Source organism: Etheostoma spectabile, chromosome 17 (genome assembly GCF_008692095.1).
Source record: "Etheostoma spectabile isolate EspeVRDwgs_2016 chromosome 17, UIUC_Espe_1.0, whole genome shotgun sequence".
In the NCBI taxonomy this organism is placed as follows: domain Eukaryota; kingdom Metazoa; phylum Chordata; class Actinopteri; order Perciformes; family Percidae; genus Etheostoma; species Etheostoma spectabile.
Genome location: NC_045749.1, coordinates 10126886 through 10147850, shown reverse-complemented (window position 1 = coordinate 10147850; position 20965 = coordinate 10126886). Strand labels below are relative to the sequence as shown.

Genomic DNA, 20965 nt, shown 5'->3' with positions numbered 1-20965 from the left:
GTGATGCATGTACAGATTTAAGCACACAGATTCCTAGGTGATTTCTTGCTGTATACTGCTGAGCCCGGATTTAAAAAAAGAAGAAGTTGTTTCTGGTGTCAGAGGGAACTGTTTTTGATTTGCGTCTGTTTGACGTGAGCATAATTGCTCAGTGTGTCAAACAGAGTTTACCGTCAAAGAGAAGGAGTGAGGTCCCCCGCCCACACACAGCGGACAGAGCACATGGGTCACAGCTTTCCTCAGAGGGATTGTGGAGTGTGCAAGCTGGCCTGGTTTCCTTTTGGACCGAAACTTCTCCAAAAATCCCTTAGTTGTCATTATTTTTGGATTGAGGAGTTGGACTAGGTTCAGCTCTAGTCCGTCTGCATTATAATTTGTCTGGCCTTCATTGCGGACACAAGATGGAAAACGATTATTTTTCTCAAAAAACTGTTGTCAAACCTGGACAACTCTGCAGGAATATGAGGGAAGATGAACTAGTGGCTGAAAATTGTCTTTAGATTACTTAGCATTTCATTCTTTCCGTAAAATGCTGTCTGACTCATGATCAATTTTTTTACAGTAAGTATACAAATGAATGCAGCAAAACCAGAGATGTCATGTTTTTACTACATGCTTTCTTCTTCTTTGTCAAAACCTGCAGCCTACAATACCCACAATGCAACTGAACTGCTGACGGTTCAGTTTGAGATTTGGGTGTGTTGTGTAGCGACTAAAGTAGCCTTGAGCTTCTTCCCTTTACGCGAAGATAAGGAGCAGACTACAGAGGTGTGGTATGCTCACTTCTTTCTAAACCCATGCCATCAGATTTTTTCCTTTTCAAACTTTGTAGTCTTTAGAACCAACCAAAGCTGACTCAATTTAATCACTTACGGCAGTTGGTCAGACTTCACACAGCTCCTTCCAGAGCCAGAAAAGACATCACATCACTTTTTTCACAAATGTAAGCACACTTTTATGTGTGAAATTGGTTTCCTTATTTGATGTGTAAATGTAACATTGGTTCCCTTATTTAATGAATATTATGATATTATAGTCAGCTGGGCCCATCAGTTGCAAAGATTTGAACACTTTTCAATGTTGCAGCATTTTATTATTACCAATGTGAGTTTACATTACTTGTTTCTGATAATGATAACAATGCAGCTTTTGTAACTACATGCATGAAAATTATGAGACAGATTCTGCCCAAGACAGCTGTTGCATCATGATCTTTCTGCAGTCAACATCTGTCAAGTAGATGTCAAAACACAACCCAAAGAAGCAATCAGATTGTTTTCCCACTCAAACATTCCTCCAAACTCGCCCTGTCTATTATTCCTCTCAGAACAGTTTCTTTGTCTTCTGCACAGTGCAGTGTCTCTTTGTCTGTTCCTCTTGCTCCACTCATGTGAGTGCAATTCAGTTTAAATGCTTAAACTGAATTTCACAGGATAATAACAGTGTTCAGAACCTGTTTGGGTTCCTCCTATCACCATAATTCATGTCCATAACGTCATGATGCCAAAATAGAGATGATTGACTATTTATTGTGCTTTCTTTCTCTGGCATTTATTTGCAGCAATGATTATTAAGTGGGGAAAAAGAGACTGGGAAATGTGATCTCATCATAGCACCTGTTGCTAGATGGTTCATTTTCCCAATGGGAACACTTAATGGACACTGCAGCTTAATACACTGAAGTTAACAAAAGCAATATAAAGTAAATAGAACATCTCAGGGCCAAGTCCCTGAAATGCAAGAAATGTTTTCTCTTTAGAGTTTTGTTCCAAGTATCCGGCTGTTGCCATAGAAGCGGCTTTCACACCTGTCCTGTACAGCTGTGAGTGTATCCAGGCAGGTCCCCAAGGGGTTATGTCATCATCGCTTCTGGATGAGACGCCTCTCTGTCAGCAGAGGTGGTTCCTGAAGGTGTTGAGTGAACAATTCCATCTTAGAGGGAGTATACAGCTGCATCCAACTGGGAGGCTGATAACATGATGAGTGTGCAGCTTGGTGTGTCAGACAAACACTACAGTTGCCAGTGCATTGTTAGAAAAACAAAAATGGAAATTGCAGCCCTAACTGTGAAATTGTATTATTGCCTTCTATCTTAAAGGCACATTTGATGTCTTGCCTTTTCAGTTTTAGGAGCATAACTATATAACTATTATATATAACATAACTATTATAATCAGAAATCTTACCATGACGTGTTGTGTGCAGGTGTGGTTAACCGGAGCTGTTCTTTATACTCAGCCCTTTTACTTTGCCCCTAAAACACATTAATGATGGCTGGCCTCTTCAAAAGAAACCGTTTTTTTGTTAGCTGTTTATATTTTGGAGGAGGGGGAAATGCCATGCCCTGAGAGAAACTTAAGCATTCAGCAAAGACAGCAGATGACTGCAAAAAAGGAAAAAACCACAAGAAGAGAAACCAAACCACCTCTTACTGGAGCAGTCCTACAAACAACTTCTGCAGGCCCAGACGTGGCGGATCCCACTTTGCCGTTTAAGCTTGATTCTGTTTGTCCACCTGGTTCTTTTTGGCCCGGTTTAGACCAAGACTAGTCTCCCTGTCTCCTCCTCCCAGTTGAGCATGCTTTAGCTTGACGCTTTTTGCTGTTTAACAGAGCACATCTGGAACAAGGCAAAGCAAAACAGACAAAGCAGGGCTGCATCTGGATATTGAGCTTGCTGTTTCTGTAGGATGCTCTCATATGTGCGTTTATAGTATACATACTTAACACATTTGCAATGCATGTTTTTTTCATCACTCAATAAAACAACCCCATACATCATTCACAACACAGCATGATCTTTGTACACATAGGACAGATACACACATGTATACTTATATCCCAGTAGACACATGCTCAGACAGTTACAAACTGCTACACATAGAAGGAAATGGTTGTAAGCTGTCATAAAAGACTTAACACAGCATGCTTTGTATCATTTCTTGTCTTTTTGACCCTTTTATCTCTCAATAGATGGATCCTAGAAATGATCCAATGTATCATGTGTGAACATCAAAGTGTTCATTATCTCCTTTTGTGGCTTTTTAAGCTCCTAAAGTTGAACTTGCTTTTTTCAGATAAATGTTGGGGACGTAACCATGACTTCTGCCCCAGAGATCAAAGAGAAACTGTTGTGTATTTTCACGACACAGTAGCTTTTCAGACAATATGTAATTACACCCGATGGTGACCTCATGTACCGTGACAAAAAGGTCAACTGTTCCCGTTTGTGGTTTAGCCATCAAACGTTTAGCAATAAAGATAATTATTGCTTGCCATTTACATCGTCACTTGTCTTTTTTTTTGTTATCCAAAAGGCGTGTTTTGCTGCACTCATGTTTGTGACATGCTATACTTTCTCACTCATGTTTGCAGATGCGAATCCTTGACAAATTCCCAATTGAAGGAGGACAGAAGGACCCCAAAAAGAGGATTATTCCCTTTTTGCCAGGTGATAAGCACGATCCATTACAACATGCACAACCCAATATTTAAACAAAAGAAAAGCCTTGTGACATTTTCCTGTACAATCACTGTTTGTTAGCACTCCTACATACTCCATAGAACGGCCCACCACATTGCATTGTTTTATTAACTGCCATACTCCACCCAAGCTAAATCAGTTTGTGGTCTGCCATGGCAGTAGGAGGATAGCAGAGAGGGATTTGTCTAATCTGATAAACTCATTGTGGGTCAGAGCAGAGCAGAGGAGAGCAGTGAAGAGATCCTTTGTTAGACAAGCTATACTGCTCAAGTCTGACCAGCGCTGTTTTGATCTTTCTGTACTGTACTGAACTGTAATCCCTTACACTCAACAAACAGTGGCGCTTCATGCATTTAGACTGCATTATAAGCAGTCAGTCTCCTGGGAGTTTTAAAGTGAGGATTAGTAACTTTTTAACAACTGCTCTCTATTAATGGATTAGAAGACTCCTGGGGGTACTTCTGTTTTTAGAATCAACCCTGCATTTTTACATGTTCTTTTAAAGATTTTTTGTGGGGCCTTTCCACCTTTTAATGTACAGGATAGGTGAGAAATGGGGGAAAGACATAAAGGAATTTGTCACAGGTCAGACTCGAAGCCTGGACCTCTGGACTTCACATGGTGAATTTGAATATGAATTGATCACTGTAAATATACAGCCTCTGTGTCATCTAATGTCACAAGAAGCTGTACTAAATTGTTATTTTCTTGCGATTTCATAATTTTAAATTTTCCACCCAAATCTACAGTACATCTAGAATTGCAATACCATACATACGTATATAAATATCCACATAATACATACACATACTATATACACATATATAAGAGAGGATGGGGCCATATTGCTTCCATTAATGGTGCCCATCAATGAATAATTCCCACATTTGCTATTTAGCACAATAATCATCTGAATTCACTCGGCTGGGGACGGATCTCCCATGACATGTTGGTGTTTTTATAAATGCATTACAAATAGCAAACCTTTTAATGAATACGCTTTGATAGATGTGTGGACAACTGACAGTGCTGTTTTTCCTCAGGTAAAGTCTTATTTCGCCGAAGTCACATAAGAGATGTAGCCATCAAAAGGCTGAAACACCTGGATAATTACTGCAAAGTAAGACAAAGGCTGTATGTCTCATAATGTCCTCTTTGAGTCCATAGTATCACTTTGTCTGCTGTTAACACAATACATCTTCTTGGAAAGTAAATGTTGACTACTCATGTTTGGTGTATGTGTTGTTTGGAAGAGCACTTTATTCATGTCATTGCTCTACTCCCTGTGCATTTGCCAGAGCATTTTCAAGGCAGGCCTAAACATTTATCTCCCCCACCAGCCTCAACAGGAAAGCAACGGCTCTATCTGCACTGGTCATTTCCCGTCACCAATGTAAATAGGCAGCCTATAAAGGAAACGAGGGAAATGGGGGCACACAGGGGTAAAACGGAATACAAAGAATAAGAATGAATCAGCAGATTTAAAGTGTCATTGTAAGTGCAGATGGCTACCTAACCCTCTTATATTCATTAGGTCCGAGATGGGAATGTGGGGCAGGTGCGTTGCAAAGTGTGGCAGCAATTTTTTTTAGAAGAACTAAGCACAATTTGCTGTAAAGGAAATGAGCTTAAACAGTTATTTTTATATTTTGTTACTTACATTATGTGTTTTCTGATTCAAGTGCTATAGGCTGAAGTATCTCATTTTGAATGTCCATGCAGCTGAGACAGTGGTTGTTATACTATATCCCCTTTGTGTTTTTCTTTGTTTTAACCCTCACTCTGGGCTCAGAGCCTTGTTCCTTCCCCTCCACACCCTCCACATCTCCGCTTGGTTTTCTCATCTGACTGACTGTGCAATGACTAAGTGTTAGAACCTGGTTACTCATTGTAATTCCAGCATTTTTAACAACACCTGCAATCTTTTTAATTTGTTCTTTGTCACATCCAGTAGCTTTCTCCCTCCCTTCTTGCCCACAGGCTCTGATGAAGCTTCCCTCCCACCTTTCCCAAAGTGAGGAGGTCCTCAAGTTCTTCGAGACCAAGTCGGAGGACCTTAACCCTCCCACAGAGTGAGTAACTATCACTGCATACTTCAGAAATCATATTCATTGCTTTCATTGAGCATTAGCATTATCTCTGTTATATGAACTGGCGGGTTGTAAACACTGGCTACAACAGGAGCCGACTGTGTGTGGCCCAGCAGCTGGGGCAGATGCCTTTCCCCCGCACTGACCCATCTTGATCCAGAGGCTTTTGCTGTGTCTCAGATTGATTAATGCTGGTTGAGAAGCACTGTGTTTTATTAATAATGATTTCTGAGAGGTGACACCTGATCCCCACAACAAATGCGTAAGGATCAGTGGTGTCATGAGAGTGCAGCAGAGTTCAAGTCTCAAAACAGATAAGGCTCTCAGGGTAGTCATTTGTCATACTCACTTCAAAGTCAGAGTGGGAGTATTTACAGACTGGCTGCAAGAATAGTTTTTGTTTAAACTATATTCTTAATGCCTAATTTAAGTCTGGGATAGTATTCTTTCTCACTAAAATATGATGTTAAACTCATCAAATGTTGTTTGTACATAACACACAAGGAGAAAAATGTGGTAACCTCATGAGTGGTCTCTCCGCTACCACCAGACCTACCACCTCTAACCCCCACAGCCCATTCACGTTAATCCCACTTCAAAGCAATATCCTTCTCCAGCGTTGGAGGATCTTAACTTAAATTGAGACATTGAGGTCTAAAAGCCATGCCACCCAAGTGCTTAGTTTACCACTGGGGAATCTGGAGCAAATTAAAGTGTTGATCTTTTGTTTCACAAGTTATCAATATCACAACAAAGGTAATCTTGTGATGTCTTCAAATTACAATGTGTGAGGTACGGTGAAGGAACATTTATTGTGAAACTGTTATATGTTGGGTAAAAGTTGAAGTGAATTGGAGAGCTATTTCATTACATTTTGGGCAAAATAAGAAAACAGAATAAAGAATAAAAGCTTTTTTGCTCTGGTGAAAAGGATTTTTGTTCAGCTGCCACAGTCATTGGAACATGATTAGTACAGATTGTTAAAAGCAGTTACATTTATCCAATCATTACCATGTATCTCTATTACTATTAATTGGATTAGTATTAAGGCCAGTCATATTGGTGACATTATTTCCACCATGAAACAAGATTCAGGTATATTTTACTGGTATTTCTGGCATGTGCTATTAGCATCAGCACTGAGGCTATGTTTGTCCAGCCCTCATCTGCTACTGCCACCTAATGTTCAAAAGATGTCACTGCACATATTTAAATTATCTAAAATAAATGGATGTGATGTTTCTCCATCACAAGAGGGAGCCATGCAATAAGCTTAAAAAACTGTAAGATGTTTCTCTTGACTTGTGTGTGTGTATGTGTGTTAATACTGCAGACGGACTAGCACAAAGCACAGGCAAATGTTGTACTACGTTTTTGATTTATACGGATAAATGAATGTAACAATGTGTGGCTTTGTGAACTTTACAAGAAGGTACTGTATCTAAAATGGTACAGCTTTTACCCATGTGGAAAGTTGTTAGCCAGAGGGAAGTGAAATAGGCTTAAACATGTCTTTTCTTGTGATCCATTAAGTGCAGAAATGGGGCTAACTACATATTTCTCAGACACCTGATTGTTTTAAGTCTACAACTGAAATGCTTAAATAATTTAGACCATTGTTGCAGTGAGTGGTTTTAAATCTTTTTGACGCAAGTGATGCTTATTTCCAGTCACTTGAATGCATTTGCATGCACAGTAATGAACAGTTTATCCAGATAATGATGTCCTCTCTTAAGGTAGTTTCAGAGGCCTAAAGGCTGAAAGCTATAGAATATTTCCCAAGAAGAGAAACGTTTGGAGAAACATGGTGACAAATTAAGAAAACAGACATAATACAATTGGATAATAAAAACATGTTTTTCATAGTCTTACAAATCATCTTACATCCTGGGGCTCTGATTTGCACCTCAAGTTACTGTTTTTACGAGAGTACAGGCAGAGAATATTTAATTATAGAGTTTAGATTTCCTTTTATGATAACAAATGCCACTGGCCAGATATAAAAATTAAATTACAAAGTTTTAGTCATCAATCCTTCTTTCAATACTGCAAAATTAGTTGTTGAAATTGGGCATTTGTGTCGTTTGCAACAAGGTAAGGTTACTTTGCTTCAAATTTTGGCTTCAGTTTGCTTTAAGGTGTTTTGCTGAGAAAGTACTAGCCGTCAACGCCAGCCCATGTTTTTGCTTTCTGCAAAATATATTTTACTGCCCTATCTGCAATGTGGCTTTGCTTTGTACTATATTTTTTAGAATGGTAATATAATGAGTATAATCAGATACACTTTATTATTCCCTTTGGGGAAATTCATCCTTTGCATTAGGTACTCTGCATGTAGACCATCTGTAGTTCTGAGGCCAGCATCTTGGTCAAGGGCAATCCCATAATTATGAATAATTCAAGTAAACAAATGAATATATCCATCATCTGTTTATATTTTGTAAACCGGTTAAAGGGCCTCTTCCCATGTATTTTAGCTCTTGCATTGTTTCTTAAACTTCTTGTTGCTCTGAACGTAGGTTGGTTTGTACAGTTGTACTGTAGTCTAAAAGACTCAAACTGAGTCTGAGCATATGGGACACAGCAACAAGTATACTGACTCAGCATACAAAAAAAAAATTAAGGTTAAGACCTCGACCCACAGAGGAAAATTAACCTCTCCGGAATAAACTGAAAACATCGGTACTTCCTGGACTGTACTTCCTGTGCTCACATCCAGTCAATTCATGGCAATTGGGCCTCATGGGAGAGTGGTTTTGTATTGTTATCTTAAATCTCTCTTACTCTGAGGTTTGATCGTACAGGTGTCAAACTCTCTAAACTTCACAAACTTGTTGTAAATGTAATCATTTCAGTCTGATGCGGGGCGTCTTGACATGAAGAGGTACGCGTTTGTGAGATGTCATCATTGGTATAATCAGTGCCATATATGGCTACCTGTTCTGCTGCATTTGTGTGCAAGTTTCATTCACATAAATATCACCAAAAAGAAGAATTTCACACTAGAAAGCCTCAAGTTATTCTGTCAGACATCAACACACAAAACTAGCGTCATTAGTGGTGTTTAAGAAAGCTAAAACAATTCAGAAATATTATTAATACAGCTGTTGATGACTGTTCTTTCTAGCAGCACTGTACTGTGAGAGAAATAAAGAAGGATTTAAAAATAAAGTTAGATGTAAAGATAAATGCATTTCCAAAGCAAAGCAGTTCATGACTATTATAAGAGGCAGTTAAGGGGATGTTATATGGTGATATTAGACAGGCTAATATGATAGCCTACAGTAGACGATGTTACACAAATGGGTGCAATAGAGGATGATACTGGACAGAAAAATGAAGAAAGACCCTGAGATAGCTTTCAACTACTGAACTGTATAAACTGCAATACCAAAATATAGCAATACAAATGACAAAATCTTAAAAACCTCTATGTAAATTGGCAAGTAATTATGGTGATGATCTGGTGAACAGAATATGAAGTTATAATAATAGTATTATATTATTTATTTTTGTTAATTTCAATATCATATTGAAACTCCAAACTCATTTAAATTAAGGCGATTAGGATTAAAGGTCAAATGGGAAAGGGGTCAAAGGACTACATAATGGTGTAGTTAATGGAGACTCCTTGCACAAGCATGTAAATAGATACACACACATGATTTTGTGATGTTGAAAGACTGACTTACCTGCATTTCATGGCAATTTATTGTAGCCTTGATTGTAACCGCTGTAACCCCAACCTTGAGCATTGCAAAAACCTAATCTTAACCCTACAATATAATGATTCACCTTGTGTCAACCAGATTTTTGTCGCCTAATGAGACACGAGTCCCCTCGTTGTAAATTTGTCAACATGTGATTTATATGTAACATAAGTGACAATAACCACTGTTTTAAAGTCTTTTCTTTAAAGCACGTAGCTTAATTTTACATCAGTCTTTCACAGTTATTAGTGGTTGATATGTGGTCGAACTAACATTCTTTCAGAATGATATCACTGTGTGACCAGGCGTTGCTGGAGATTTGGGCCTGTTTGCATGAGTTTAGTGTGCTTGTGTGTGCTTTTGTTAGTATTTGAATAAGCAGCATTATTGCCTATACCCTTTTTGTTTGCAGATCAGACCTCTGATCATAATCACAATGATTTCATCAACCTATTGACCCCTGAGCTGGAGGTCAATCCTGCAGAGGTTAATCTCAGTTCAGGCAGGAGTGTCTGTGTAATGTATACTTGAAGAAGGGCAGACACTTCAGTCCTTTTGGCTTGGCTGAAAAATGTGAGCAAAGGACTAATGTCTCAGTCTCACACATTCCATTTCTAATCGGCCCACCTACAAAGAGTGAGCTGCAGTTATGTGCAGACAGATGGTTATTCTCAACTCAAGCTGAGGATGGACTCTCACGGGCTTGGATTTTTAATGACATGTTCAGCCCATGCATGTACTGTATCTCCTGGCATGGGCGTGTACATAATGAAACCAATACTGTAGCTCTCTTCTGCTGTTACTGTCTGTTGGTTAACTAAAGGTTAAAATGTAACCTTACAAACATTGCTGCAATGTTTTAAGCATTTAATATTGTTTGGACATATTTTCGCTCCCCTTACCTTGTCCTCATTTAGTAGATTTTACTGGTAGGAGGAAAGCGCACGGTGTAGAGTTGTGTGCTCAGTGTCCTCCTGGGAAGAATATTATATATCCAGCTCTGTGTTAAGGGTCACAAGCTAGCAGGGCAGGTCAAGCATCCACTTTATCCTCATCATTTCTCCCCAACCCTCTAAAGTATAATGCTTTCCTCAGTTTCATCTCCACACTACCACCATTTTGACAAAATAAACACGACATGAAATACTTCAGAAATGTTTAACATGCATTACAACTAATATCTCACACACACTACCTTGATGTAAACATTATCTAAAACCTTTTCCATAAATACCTTAATTTCTTCAAAGAAATACTACTCACCCTGCTCGCTTTTTTGTTCTGATTAGAATCAGTGAACTAATTAGAGCGTATATGTGTGCGTTGAGTTCAAAGTTGTCTCAGTGATGAGTTCTGCATCATTTGCTTAGTCTAGGCTTTTTTTTTATAAACTACAAACTTATTTACTGTATGTTGGCTAAATTCATGTTTAACATTATTGTGTTTTCTGGCCATAATATAGAAAGTTGTGAAATTCATTTCCGTAGCATTGCTTGAAGATCCAATATAAACTTTTTTTTTATTGTACCACAATACAATTTAATTGGCTGTTTTATTTCAAAATGAAGTACATAATGAAGCTGAATCGAGCTGTAAGCTATTACATGTGTGATTGGAAATATCTCATAACCCATACTTGTTCATGCATCTGGAAACACAGAAACCTTGTGCCAAAAATGACTGTATGTTATGGAAAAGAGGAATACCGTTACTGGTAAAAAAAAAAGTTTGGATTAAGCAAGAAGTGTTGCTTAGCTTGAACAAGTAGTAATCCTTTTATGATGCTCGCCATACACCGACGAATGGTATCAATGTTATTTTACATTTTTGTTGTAAGTGTGAAACAATCTACTTCAGAAATAGCTCACCCAGTGAGAGCATTCTCCCCATGTTGGCTGAGTTCAGCAGCGTCCTGGGTTTGAATCTGATCTGCAACCCTTTGCTGCGTGTCATCCCCCCATCTCTCTCCAACTTTCATGTCTATCCACTGTCACTATTAAAAAAAAAAAAAAAGCCCCCAAAAAATAATCTTTCAAAAATTCTACATTTCTTATCTGGTATCAATGAAACACAGAGAGTTAACGAGCAAGCTGTAATCTGACAAATGTTGGACAAGGTTTATCCAAACATGTACTCCTATCCATAACTGGCAATGGCTCCAGTCCTGCTCCCGGCCTCTCCAGAGAGCCAGGTGTCTGTTCCCATCTGCGTCAAATCTCAGCTTCTCCTCAGTGTGCTCTCACTGCAGCTCCCTTAAATAAACGAGGACAAGCAGTCACTCAGCCAGCACCTCCTAAAATCTACAGCAAGCTGCAAACCACACACACACTGTACATTCAGACCCAGATTCAGAAATGTTGGTCGGTTTTGAAATGTTTATACATTTCCATTGTATGAAAAATTCTTATTGAACTGGATAAAGTAATTGTGTGACGTATCATCCATTGTGTACTTGCATTACAGTATATTAAGCATGAACTTTCAAATTAAACTTACAAACACTTTAATGAATGCATTTAAATGTATAGATCCTTTGCTCATCATGCCATAATTTTTTTTATTTGCTTCAAAATGAGTAATTTCTGTCAAAACTCTAAATAAAATAATAGCTTCATATCATCCCTGGCTGAATAGTCCAACAACAGTGACAATTATGCAAAAGAAAAGAAGAAGGAGCACACAGACGTGTACACTAAACGTGCACTCAGTCAGCGGCAAATTAGTTTTCTATGACCCTAGTCTTGCTTTGCCAAACCCTCCTCCAAAGCGCGCTGGAAGAGAGTCTAGCTATTCCACTTAACATTTGGGATGGGAGGACAACGTGCTCTGGTTCATTGGCATTTCTTTAAACCAATCACAATCGTCTCGGGCGGTGCACCAGAGAATAGCTGCTGTGCTGCTGCAAAATAGGCTTGGAAGGAACTTGTGTAAGTTTAAAAGTTAGTTTTAGTTGAGCAACATAAAACTCAGATTGAACAGATAGTCTAGCTATCTTTCTGGATTTACCCTGCAGAGATCTGAGAAAAGGTTAACCATAGTCCTCGTAAATCCACCAGAGTTTAAAATGCCAACAAAAAGGAAGCCCAAGGCAACAGATATTCGGCCTAAATGAGTGAATTCTGGCAAATTTTCCAGAGGCAACGGGGCAATCCCGGAAGTGGAACGTCGAGGATGTAGACTACTGTGACCCTGATGAGCTTGAAAGCACAGAGCGGGTTCATTGACACTAATGTTCAACCTTTCAGTGTTTTGGTACAGCCCGGGCCTTAGAACGGAAAGATGCTTTCACATCTAAACATGGATGGGACTTATATGATACTTTGTCAAGTAAATAAATGCTGTTCTGTTAACAGGCAATTGCGTCATTCTCATATACACCACGTCTGCCATTTGAAGAGATACATACACGCACGGCAGTATATTGGTTTAAATATCTTGATATCATTTTCTGTCTTTGACACACTTACTGTAGTCCTCTACACACACCCATGTTATTTCCCACCCTGTCTCCCTCCCTCTCGTAGTGGGTCAAGTTCTGCATGCATTCTTAACGAGGGTTTGGCTGGTAATTGTGTGCCAACTGCGTTTGGATGGTCCCACGCAAAGATTCAGCTGTAACCAGTAACTGGATTGAAAATGTTGTATTAATGCTCTGAACTCTTTCACACACACTGACCATGCTCCTCTGGTGTTGCTTCCTTTCCAGAGACTTTGGATTCTCCGGCAAACGTAAATCAGGTAAGGATCTGTCATCTTTTTCCCCTGTGTTAGTTATTTTATGCTCCATTCATTTGTATTGTGTCTTCATTGGATGTACTGCTTACTTGACTGATATTGTGGTTACGACCACAAGTTTGAAAATGAAAATTATCTGAAGGGGCATCTGTTGTCCAGTCCTCATCTAGGCTTGAGGCTAGAACCTCGAGGCTACATTAGCTTCTTTTAGCATAACACACCCAGATCTTTGACCGAACTGTCGGTGGTCAAGTTGCATTATGGGTAATGTAGGCACCAAGTTTTGACAAGGAGGAAGAATGTTGTAGAATATAGCTGAAACAATTAGTCGATTAATCTATCAACAGAACGTAATCTGCAACTATATTGGTAGTCCAGTTAATTTTCAACTAAAAGGGCACACACTCTCTGGTTTTAGCTTTTCAAATTAGAGGATTTGTTGCTTTCTTATCTTATTACAGTAAATTGAATATCTTTAGGTATTGGAGGATTTTAAGAATCACACTGGACTGAGACATTGTGAATGGACTATTTTTTTTACACAAAACATATTTTTATAGACTAAACAAGAACATTTTGGGAAGATTAATTGATAGTTAATAAATATGTTAGTAGCAGCCCTAGTTTGGATGAAAAAAAGGACATCTCTGGTACAGCTGGATTGGTTTTGATTCTTTTTTTTAATCAACATTGTTATAGGAGTGCATTGCCAAAACGGTGGAGTTTTCTTTCAAAGAGTACCTTCTCTTCTTGCTGTTGTATTGTGACGAAACAGTGTTACTGTAGGTGAGAGACCCCCTCTCTGTTCTCTGTAAGTTTGTTCTGCCAGGGTTGACAACAGGCTTTATGTTTGTATGTGAGAGAGTGCAAGGAAGACAGAAAGACTGACTCAGCTGAGCATGGGGATATAGGCGTAGGAGGCAGCAGGAAAAGCATGATAGGGGTTCAGTGAACAGCTGTGAAAGTGTTGTGTATTTGTGCGTGTACACTGCAAGTCTCAGAATACCCACTTACATTACTAAATTACATGCTAGCTCTGTAATCAGATGCAAAGTTGCTGTGGCTATCCTTCCTGCAATCTGCCACAGTTACGTATGACATAGCTGGGCATTGAAAGACTCAGTAAATGACCTGTAAGTTCATTTTTGTGTGGGCAATGCACTCTCAGGAAAAGCTGTGCCACAGTTGCCACTAACTGTAATAAGACCCCAACCTAATTTCATTATATGTTCCATGGTATTGAGGCTTTACGTAACAGTGAATACCAGCTACATAGCAAAATGGAAAAATTGTCTTTTTACAGCTGTGTGTGTGTGTGTGTGTGTGTGTGTGTGTGTGTGTGTGTGTGTGTTGTGTGTGTGTGTGTGTGTGTGTGTGTGTGTGTGTGTGTGTGTGTGTAGTAACCTACATTCAGTCTGTGCAAGATATTGGATTGGTTTCCAGTTACATTCTATCGGCTTCCTGGAAAGTTTGTCATATAGTGTCTAATGTTTGCTTACACAGTTTAGCTGTTTTATTCTTTGATAGTAAACATGTTATCTGCTATTTAGTTTCTAAGATGTACATGTATTTATGCTTACAATACATCATTATATGGACCAGTGAAAACAATAATAACACACTTTGTCTGGTTCTCTGGTGATGATTTACTATGCACAGTCAACATGGAGCACATACTTTACAAGCCCCTCCATACTTGATCTGTAAACCTTCAACATAGTCCCCATGCTGGACATTAGTGGTTAACGCAGCTGAAAGATTGATCTTCCTCTTTTAAAGCAGGACAGCAGATAAAGTGCTGTGAGTCTGTGGTGAATTTGTGCTGTAGCTGCAGCTTATGGTTTCCATAATTACATGGTACAGGTCTCCCATAAGAGTTTACTGAGCCCCTGCCCCTAAACAGGAGAATGTAGCCACAAAACTGCGAGCGGTTAGATGTTACTTGGAACTCTGTTTACCTGACAAGCAAAATAAATCAGAGGAACGTCTTAGGTTTACCCACTCACTGTTCTCATTATATTCTTTATTGTCTTTTAACAATTTCACTCTGGATAAATACAGTTTTATCTTATCTCATCTAACTTTTTAATGTCTTTAGTAACCTTCATTAGTGATTTCTCTTTTTCTGTAGGAGGGAAAGTAGGAGATGGAGTCCAGTGGGGAAAAAAGTAATTTAAAAGGGAATTGTGTTATATATTTAGGGATTTCATCTCTTATATCTTTTCAGTAGATTCTGGCCATATATTATTTATTGTCCTCCAACTGCAACTTCCCACAGAATAAAGCTGAAGCACTCTGCATTATTGACTCAACATCATAGCCGGGCCACTATCAAAATAGGGTTCAAAGAAAGACGTATAATCTTCTGTCTAACAAATAATGGAGTTGTCAGGATTGACTGCCGATACCGGCCCGTCAGCATAAATCACTGTCAGATAACCAGGGCCGATGAAAACACAAGCTGCTATAACCAAAACCCTAAAGGAAACCTCTTTTGACAAGATACCACGGTGATGAAATACATATAACTTTATCCATACAAAGGAAAGGAACTGTTTTATAGGTAAAAGAAAAAAAATCTAAATCAAATTCACTCAGATTTTAGGATCAACTGCTGCTTACTATTTAGGATTTTGAGGTTCAAGAGATTCAGATCATCTTTAAATCATCAGTGATAACCTGTATTCAAATAGAAAGGGAGATGAGCAGAAGACAGAAATTTGGAGAGTTGGAGAGAAGAAGAAACATAGTGCTTAGGGGTGTAGTGCATTTGAAAAGCAGCTGGAGAGGAGAGGAGGTTTACGTGGCAAGTGGAAACCATTTCAGTGTTGCGCACAGACTGAGGGAGTGTTTATGTGTGCAGACTTGCTGTCTTTATGTGAGCTGCGGGCCTCTGGGGGCCTATAGTGTGTGTGTGTGTGTGTGTGTGTGTGTGTGTGTGTGTGTGTGTGTGTGTGTGTGTGTGTGTGTGTGTTGTGTGTGGGTGGTGTGTGTGTGTGTGTGGTGTGGTGTGTGGTGTGTGGGAATCTAGAAATTTATGTGTTGGGTCACACGGTTGTGTCTATGTGGGTGCTAACATACTATATGTGGGTATGCGCATGCTTGTTGGGAGGAAAAGGGTTAATGTTTCATGAGTTAGATGGCGGGGTGGGTCAAGAGGTCTGTGTGTTTGTTTATATTTGCAGATGGATAAGATTTTAAACTGGCATCGGAAATCATCAAGGCAAGTGGGCACTTCCAAATTTCTTTAACAGCCGCACACTGTTTTAGCAGCTCTTTTCTCAAAAAACAGCCCCCACTTTTCTACAACCATGCACAATGAGTCTCTCAGTAGCCGAAAGATTAATTTTGAGGAATAAACCAGGTTTTAATCAAATGCTGCATTTTGTTTTTTTATCAGAAGTCATAGATATCACTGTTCATTTCATGGATACAGCTTTAACATCAGTATATAGTTTTTTCTTCCCCAAGTTACAACTTAACTCTGCTCCGCTCAGCTCCACCCCCTCCAGCAGAGAGCAGATCCAATACAGGCCTCTCTGTTTCTGATTTGTCCCAGGAGGCAGAGCTTTTTGCTCAAAACATTGTAAATATTTAAGACAGAAAATGTTCGATCAGACATGTTAATTTTTTTATTTGTAATTTTGCTTAGGGCCATTCATAAGAATACTTTACATTGTTCTTTGATGCACTTGCTTTTGCTTCACACTAGTTAAGTGTTAAAGGCATCAGATTTACTACTGGATACCTTGATGAGGTGGAGGGTTAGTTTGAAGTGCCACTTACTTTATTAGCAGTTTGCCTCTGATTACAAACTTTTTAGAAACCAGTGTAATGGTAACTACTGAAGTTAAAGATACCCTGTGGAGTTTCTTACCCCCAGTACATGCATGCGCACACAGGTTATTGTTACTGGAGGTAAACTTTCAACGTATACTGAAAGTTGCTGTACTATTTGTTTGTGGTGTGCCCCTTCTCCCTCAGGGCCACATACTGATTCAATGACATGAGTACATCTGTACTACATTGAACTGCAGTCCTGTGTCCATTTCTAATCCAACTGCACATCTGCTGTTGATGAGCCAAACAAAGGCATCGCACTTTGCCAAATTTTACTCCTCATCCCAGATCTGCTCTTGTGAAGTTACCCCAGGGTTCAAATTATGGCACTGAGACATAAAGCCCAGTGCCAACTATGCTATCAACTAAATGCTTGATCCTTAAAAAATCTCTCAGAAAGAAAAATCTTTGGTATAAATGGGTAGACTAGACACATTTCCTCCTCTTGGTGGTGAATTATTGCAAAGTTCTTTACTGTCGTCATCTTTGGATGGAGCTGATGATGGGTGAGTGGGGGTGGGGGTTAGATGGAGTTAGGACTTCTGGGAGTGCAAGGGTGGGAGCAGGAAGCACATGTTTAAATCTGAGTGAGGAGAGATATAAACACAGAGAGTGGCTAATAGGGATATCTGATGGGAGCCAAGAAGAAAATACTTTTATTTTCAAACCTCATAAATATTTTAGTTTTTTTCTTTTTACCAGACTTACCCTCACAGCTCTATCAGATTGATTCAGGTACACCAACCATTATGTTTCAATGTGTTTATTTGAATATAATATAAAGTATTTGTATCATACAATTGAGCTGTGGAAAGTGGATTTGGCCAAGTTTGTATTTGTACAACTACCAGTTGGAATGACAGGTTCTCAGCTATTTCAACCATTTACCCATTACATTTATCTAACTGCTCATTCATTTATTTTTAGTGAAATCGTAATTGCGATATTTTTTCACATTAGTTGTGCTACTCACAATGTTTCCATAGACCCCATGGCAACTGTAGAAGTCCTTCTGGTTGGAAATGACTGATCTATAACATTGAATACTATGTGAAATCACCTTTTCCCAGTGATTGGCTGATTGAGAACTGTAACTTTACATGGCTGATGCCTTCCATTGACACCTTGATGTACACAGTAATTTATGTAGCTCATTTTATACCATTTATTTTATAGCTCTCTTTAAACAGTTCATTTGAAATTAGACCTATCCTGTCCAAGTCTTGTCTCACACATGTTCTCGTTGTTCTGGCTCCGTCTTCCTGCTGTTGCAAAACATTTCATTTCCTGAATGAGGCTGAAATATTAGCTTTTGTTTTCAGGCCTATTGACTTTGCTGAAAAAGTCTTTACTCACTCACCTCAGGTCTAAGATTTACAGTTTACACACGGAAATAGTTAATTGTGTGTTTTAGAAACCTCCATTCACATAATGTTACATAGATCATGGTTTTATGAGATCATGACCTGTTGAGTTTTATGTCCATTTGTCTTGAAATTATATTGTTGAATGGATGGTTTTGTTTTCTTCTTTTTTTTTTTGATAAGACAATGTCCAAGATGGCAGATTTATTTGAAATTAGGTTCCCAATAGGTCTTTATTTTCTTTTAAGGTCAGATTTAATACTAAGTAAACAAAGGCGCAGAATAAATCCACATATTTGTGGTTTGAGTAGAGGGAAGATTACTGATCATGAAAAAGGAAAGAGTTGCCCATTTAAACTGCACTACAAAAAAGTTACTGCATACTAACAAATCTGTAAATCGAGACAAGGTTATGGCTGGGAACATGATTTGGACATCTTCATATTCCCATATTGCATACAAAATGTTTTATATCTGAAATAGTCTTTTAAAATGTAGTAGGAAACAAATCTACCCTAAAAGAAAGAGAAATATCTGACTTATAAAATCAATAGGTACTGCCAGTAATTTTAAGTTTTCACTTTTTATTATTGGGAAAAAGTATGTAATAGTTACAGCAAAACATGTTTGAGCATTATTACTGATCATTGTTAATTGATCTCTGAGTTGAAAAAAAACAAAAAAAAACTTCTCTCCAAGAATAGTGTTAAAACAAATATCACTGTTTGCTGTAACTAAAGTAATTGGTGTCATATTATACTTTTAAAGAACAAGAGGGAAATACCCATAATTTAAATAATATGTTCTTTGCAGTGTTTCAGCACCCAACTTTGCGGTTTGATAAAACGTCTAGCACAAATAATGTGGAGCTTCATAAACCACAGCCCGACCGCAGTAATCCAGTGTCAGACTCTTTGGCAGTTTTAGCATTTGAGATGTTAATGGTGCTGAGTTCATCTTCATAAGTTATGAGCTTGTTGACATTTAGATTTTGTTCCCAAATTGACTGCAAAATATTTTCCCGAGAGAGAAATGTTAGGACTGTCGCCAGGTCAGCTCTTTGGAGAAATTACAGCTAAATCCAAGTTGTCTCAATCATTCCTTATCTAAGCCACAAACCTTCCATCTATTGGACTGAATTATTCTTATTTTCCATCCTGAAGATAACATTAGTTTCTCTTTTTCAGAAACTTTGTTTACTGCATTTTGAGAAACAGTTGCACACCTCTCGTGACATTATTTTGCCGGAAATATTTGTTTATTGGGTAAGTCAAGAGGCCACGTATTTAATTTTACATTACAGTAACTGCCATCAGTTACTGTAATGTAAAATTAGCCTGTGACCATAAATAGAGATATTAATCTCTAAAGGTTTTGGAGATCCTTTGCTCTTATTCAAACACTCCATAAAAGTGCATTGCTCAACTGTTGTAGTATTAGTGTAAACAGATATAATCTAATGTGTGCAGACAGTAGCTCCCTGCTGTCTGAAGCTTTGAACTCAGTGGTCAGCCGAAGCTCTTGCTAATGTGTGAACAGAATATCAGCTGTGATTGTGTCTGGATTCCAGCTGATGCTTGTTAGATCTGCTTTAGGTCATTCAGCTATGTTTGTTTTGAGGATTCTTCATAAATAAGGCTTCAGTTGATGGGGTGAAAAAAGTTGTTGTTTGTAATGTATCGTGCATTATAAGCTTTTTATATACGTGCTCACAAATTAAATCATATGTTTGTCATTAACAAGGCATCCACGTAGTTGGTTAGAGTGACCAAACTTTGGATAAGTAGTGAACGTGACCAAGTTAAGAAAACAGGCAAAAATGGTAAAGAAAAAAAAACTAAGTCACTACTGGTGTTTATATGGTTAACTTAGCAAAGTACAGAAAGGAAGATTTCCATTGGCTGGTCTGCACGCTGTAGTCAGAGCTCTAATGTTTCATGGAGGGCCTTCCCTCTGAGCACAGTTCCAGCCCCTTCATCTGGTTCTATTTAAGACCTCTATTGCCGGCTCTTATGATTGGCGTACACAACCCCCTACTCTTCCTCCAGCTCCGGCCCCAACTGAGGAGAAAGAGGCTTTTAGCAGATGGTTTATTTTCCAAGAAAACCATTTCTTTCTCTCACTCTACTGTCCTGTCCTCAGCTGGCTTTAGCTCACTTTTTTTTTATCACTACTATAGCTTCTTCTGCTTTCTCACTGCTGATGCTTCTCTTTCCACTGTGTTAATGTGCCTACCTGCATCTACTGACCCGGTCCCAGCTTTGTCGGACACTCAGGATGAGGTCCCTTCAGTAACACAGAATGGATTTTCTGCACTTGACTGCTTGATCTTTCACTTCTTGGAGGGAGATTGCTTTCCTAGACTTTCAGCATCTCCATTGCCCTTGTTGTTGGGCTGGAGGGGGATGCAGCTCTATGGCTAGACTCTCAGGAAGATGCACTGAGCCCTGTGAATATTGTGATTGGCTGAGCTCTACAGACAAAGTGGCCTATGGCACAACGAGTGCCCAGCAGTCGTTCTCGTGGACCTATGGCTGGCAGCTGGCTCACAGCATGTTTTTTCCCATCAACCCCAGGTCTGGATGCTTCGGATCCCATGCTCCTGGAACAGTATGTGGTGGTGGCCAGTTACGAGAAACAAGAGCCTGCAGAAATCAGCCTTCAAGCGGGCGAGGTGGTCGACGTCATTGAAAAGAGTGAGAGTGGTGAGTAATAATAAAAAAAAAAAAGCACAATAAAGACA

The 20965-nt window shown here is 38.9% G+C and overlaps 1 protein-coding gene across 2 annotated transcripts in view; it reads left to right on the top strand.

Moving 5' to 3' along the window:
* LOC116705260 (SH3 and PX domain-containing protein 2A) overlaps window positions 1–20965 on the top strand; it is a 50831-nt gene that overhangs the window by 6926 nt on the left and 22940 nt on the right. For both annotated transcript variants that reach the window (XM_032541264.1, XM_032541265.1), the window contains exons 3-7: window positions 3375–3450; window positions 4527–4603; window positions 5464–5555; window positions 12990–13021; window positions 20799–20927. In XM_032541264.1, coding sequence (XP_032397155.1) covers window positions 3375–3450; window positions 4527–4603; window positions 5464–5555; window positions 12990–13021; window positions 20799–20927 — 406 coding nt within the window. The remainder of the gene's footprint in view (window positions 1–3374; window positions 3451–4526; window positions 4604–5463; window positions 5556–12989; window positions 13022–20798; window positions 20928–20965) is intronic.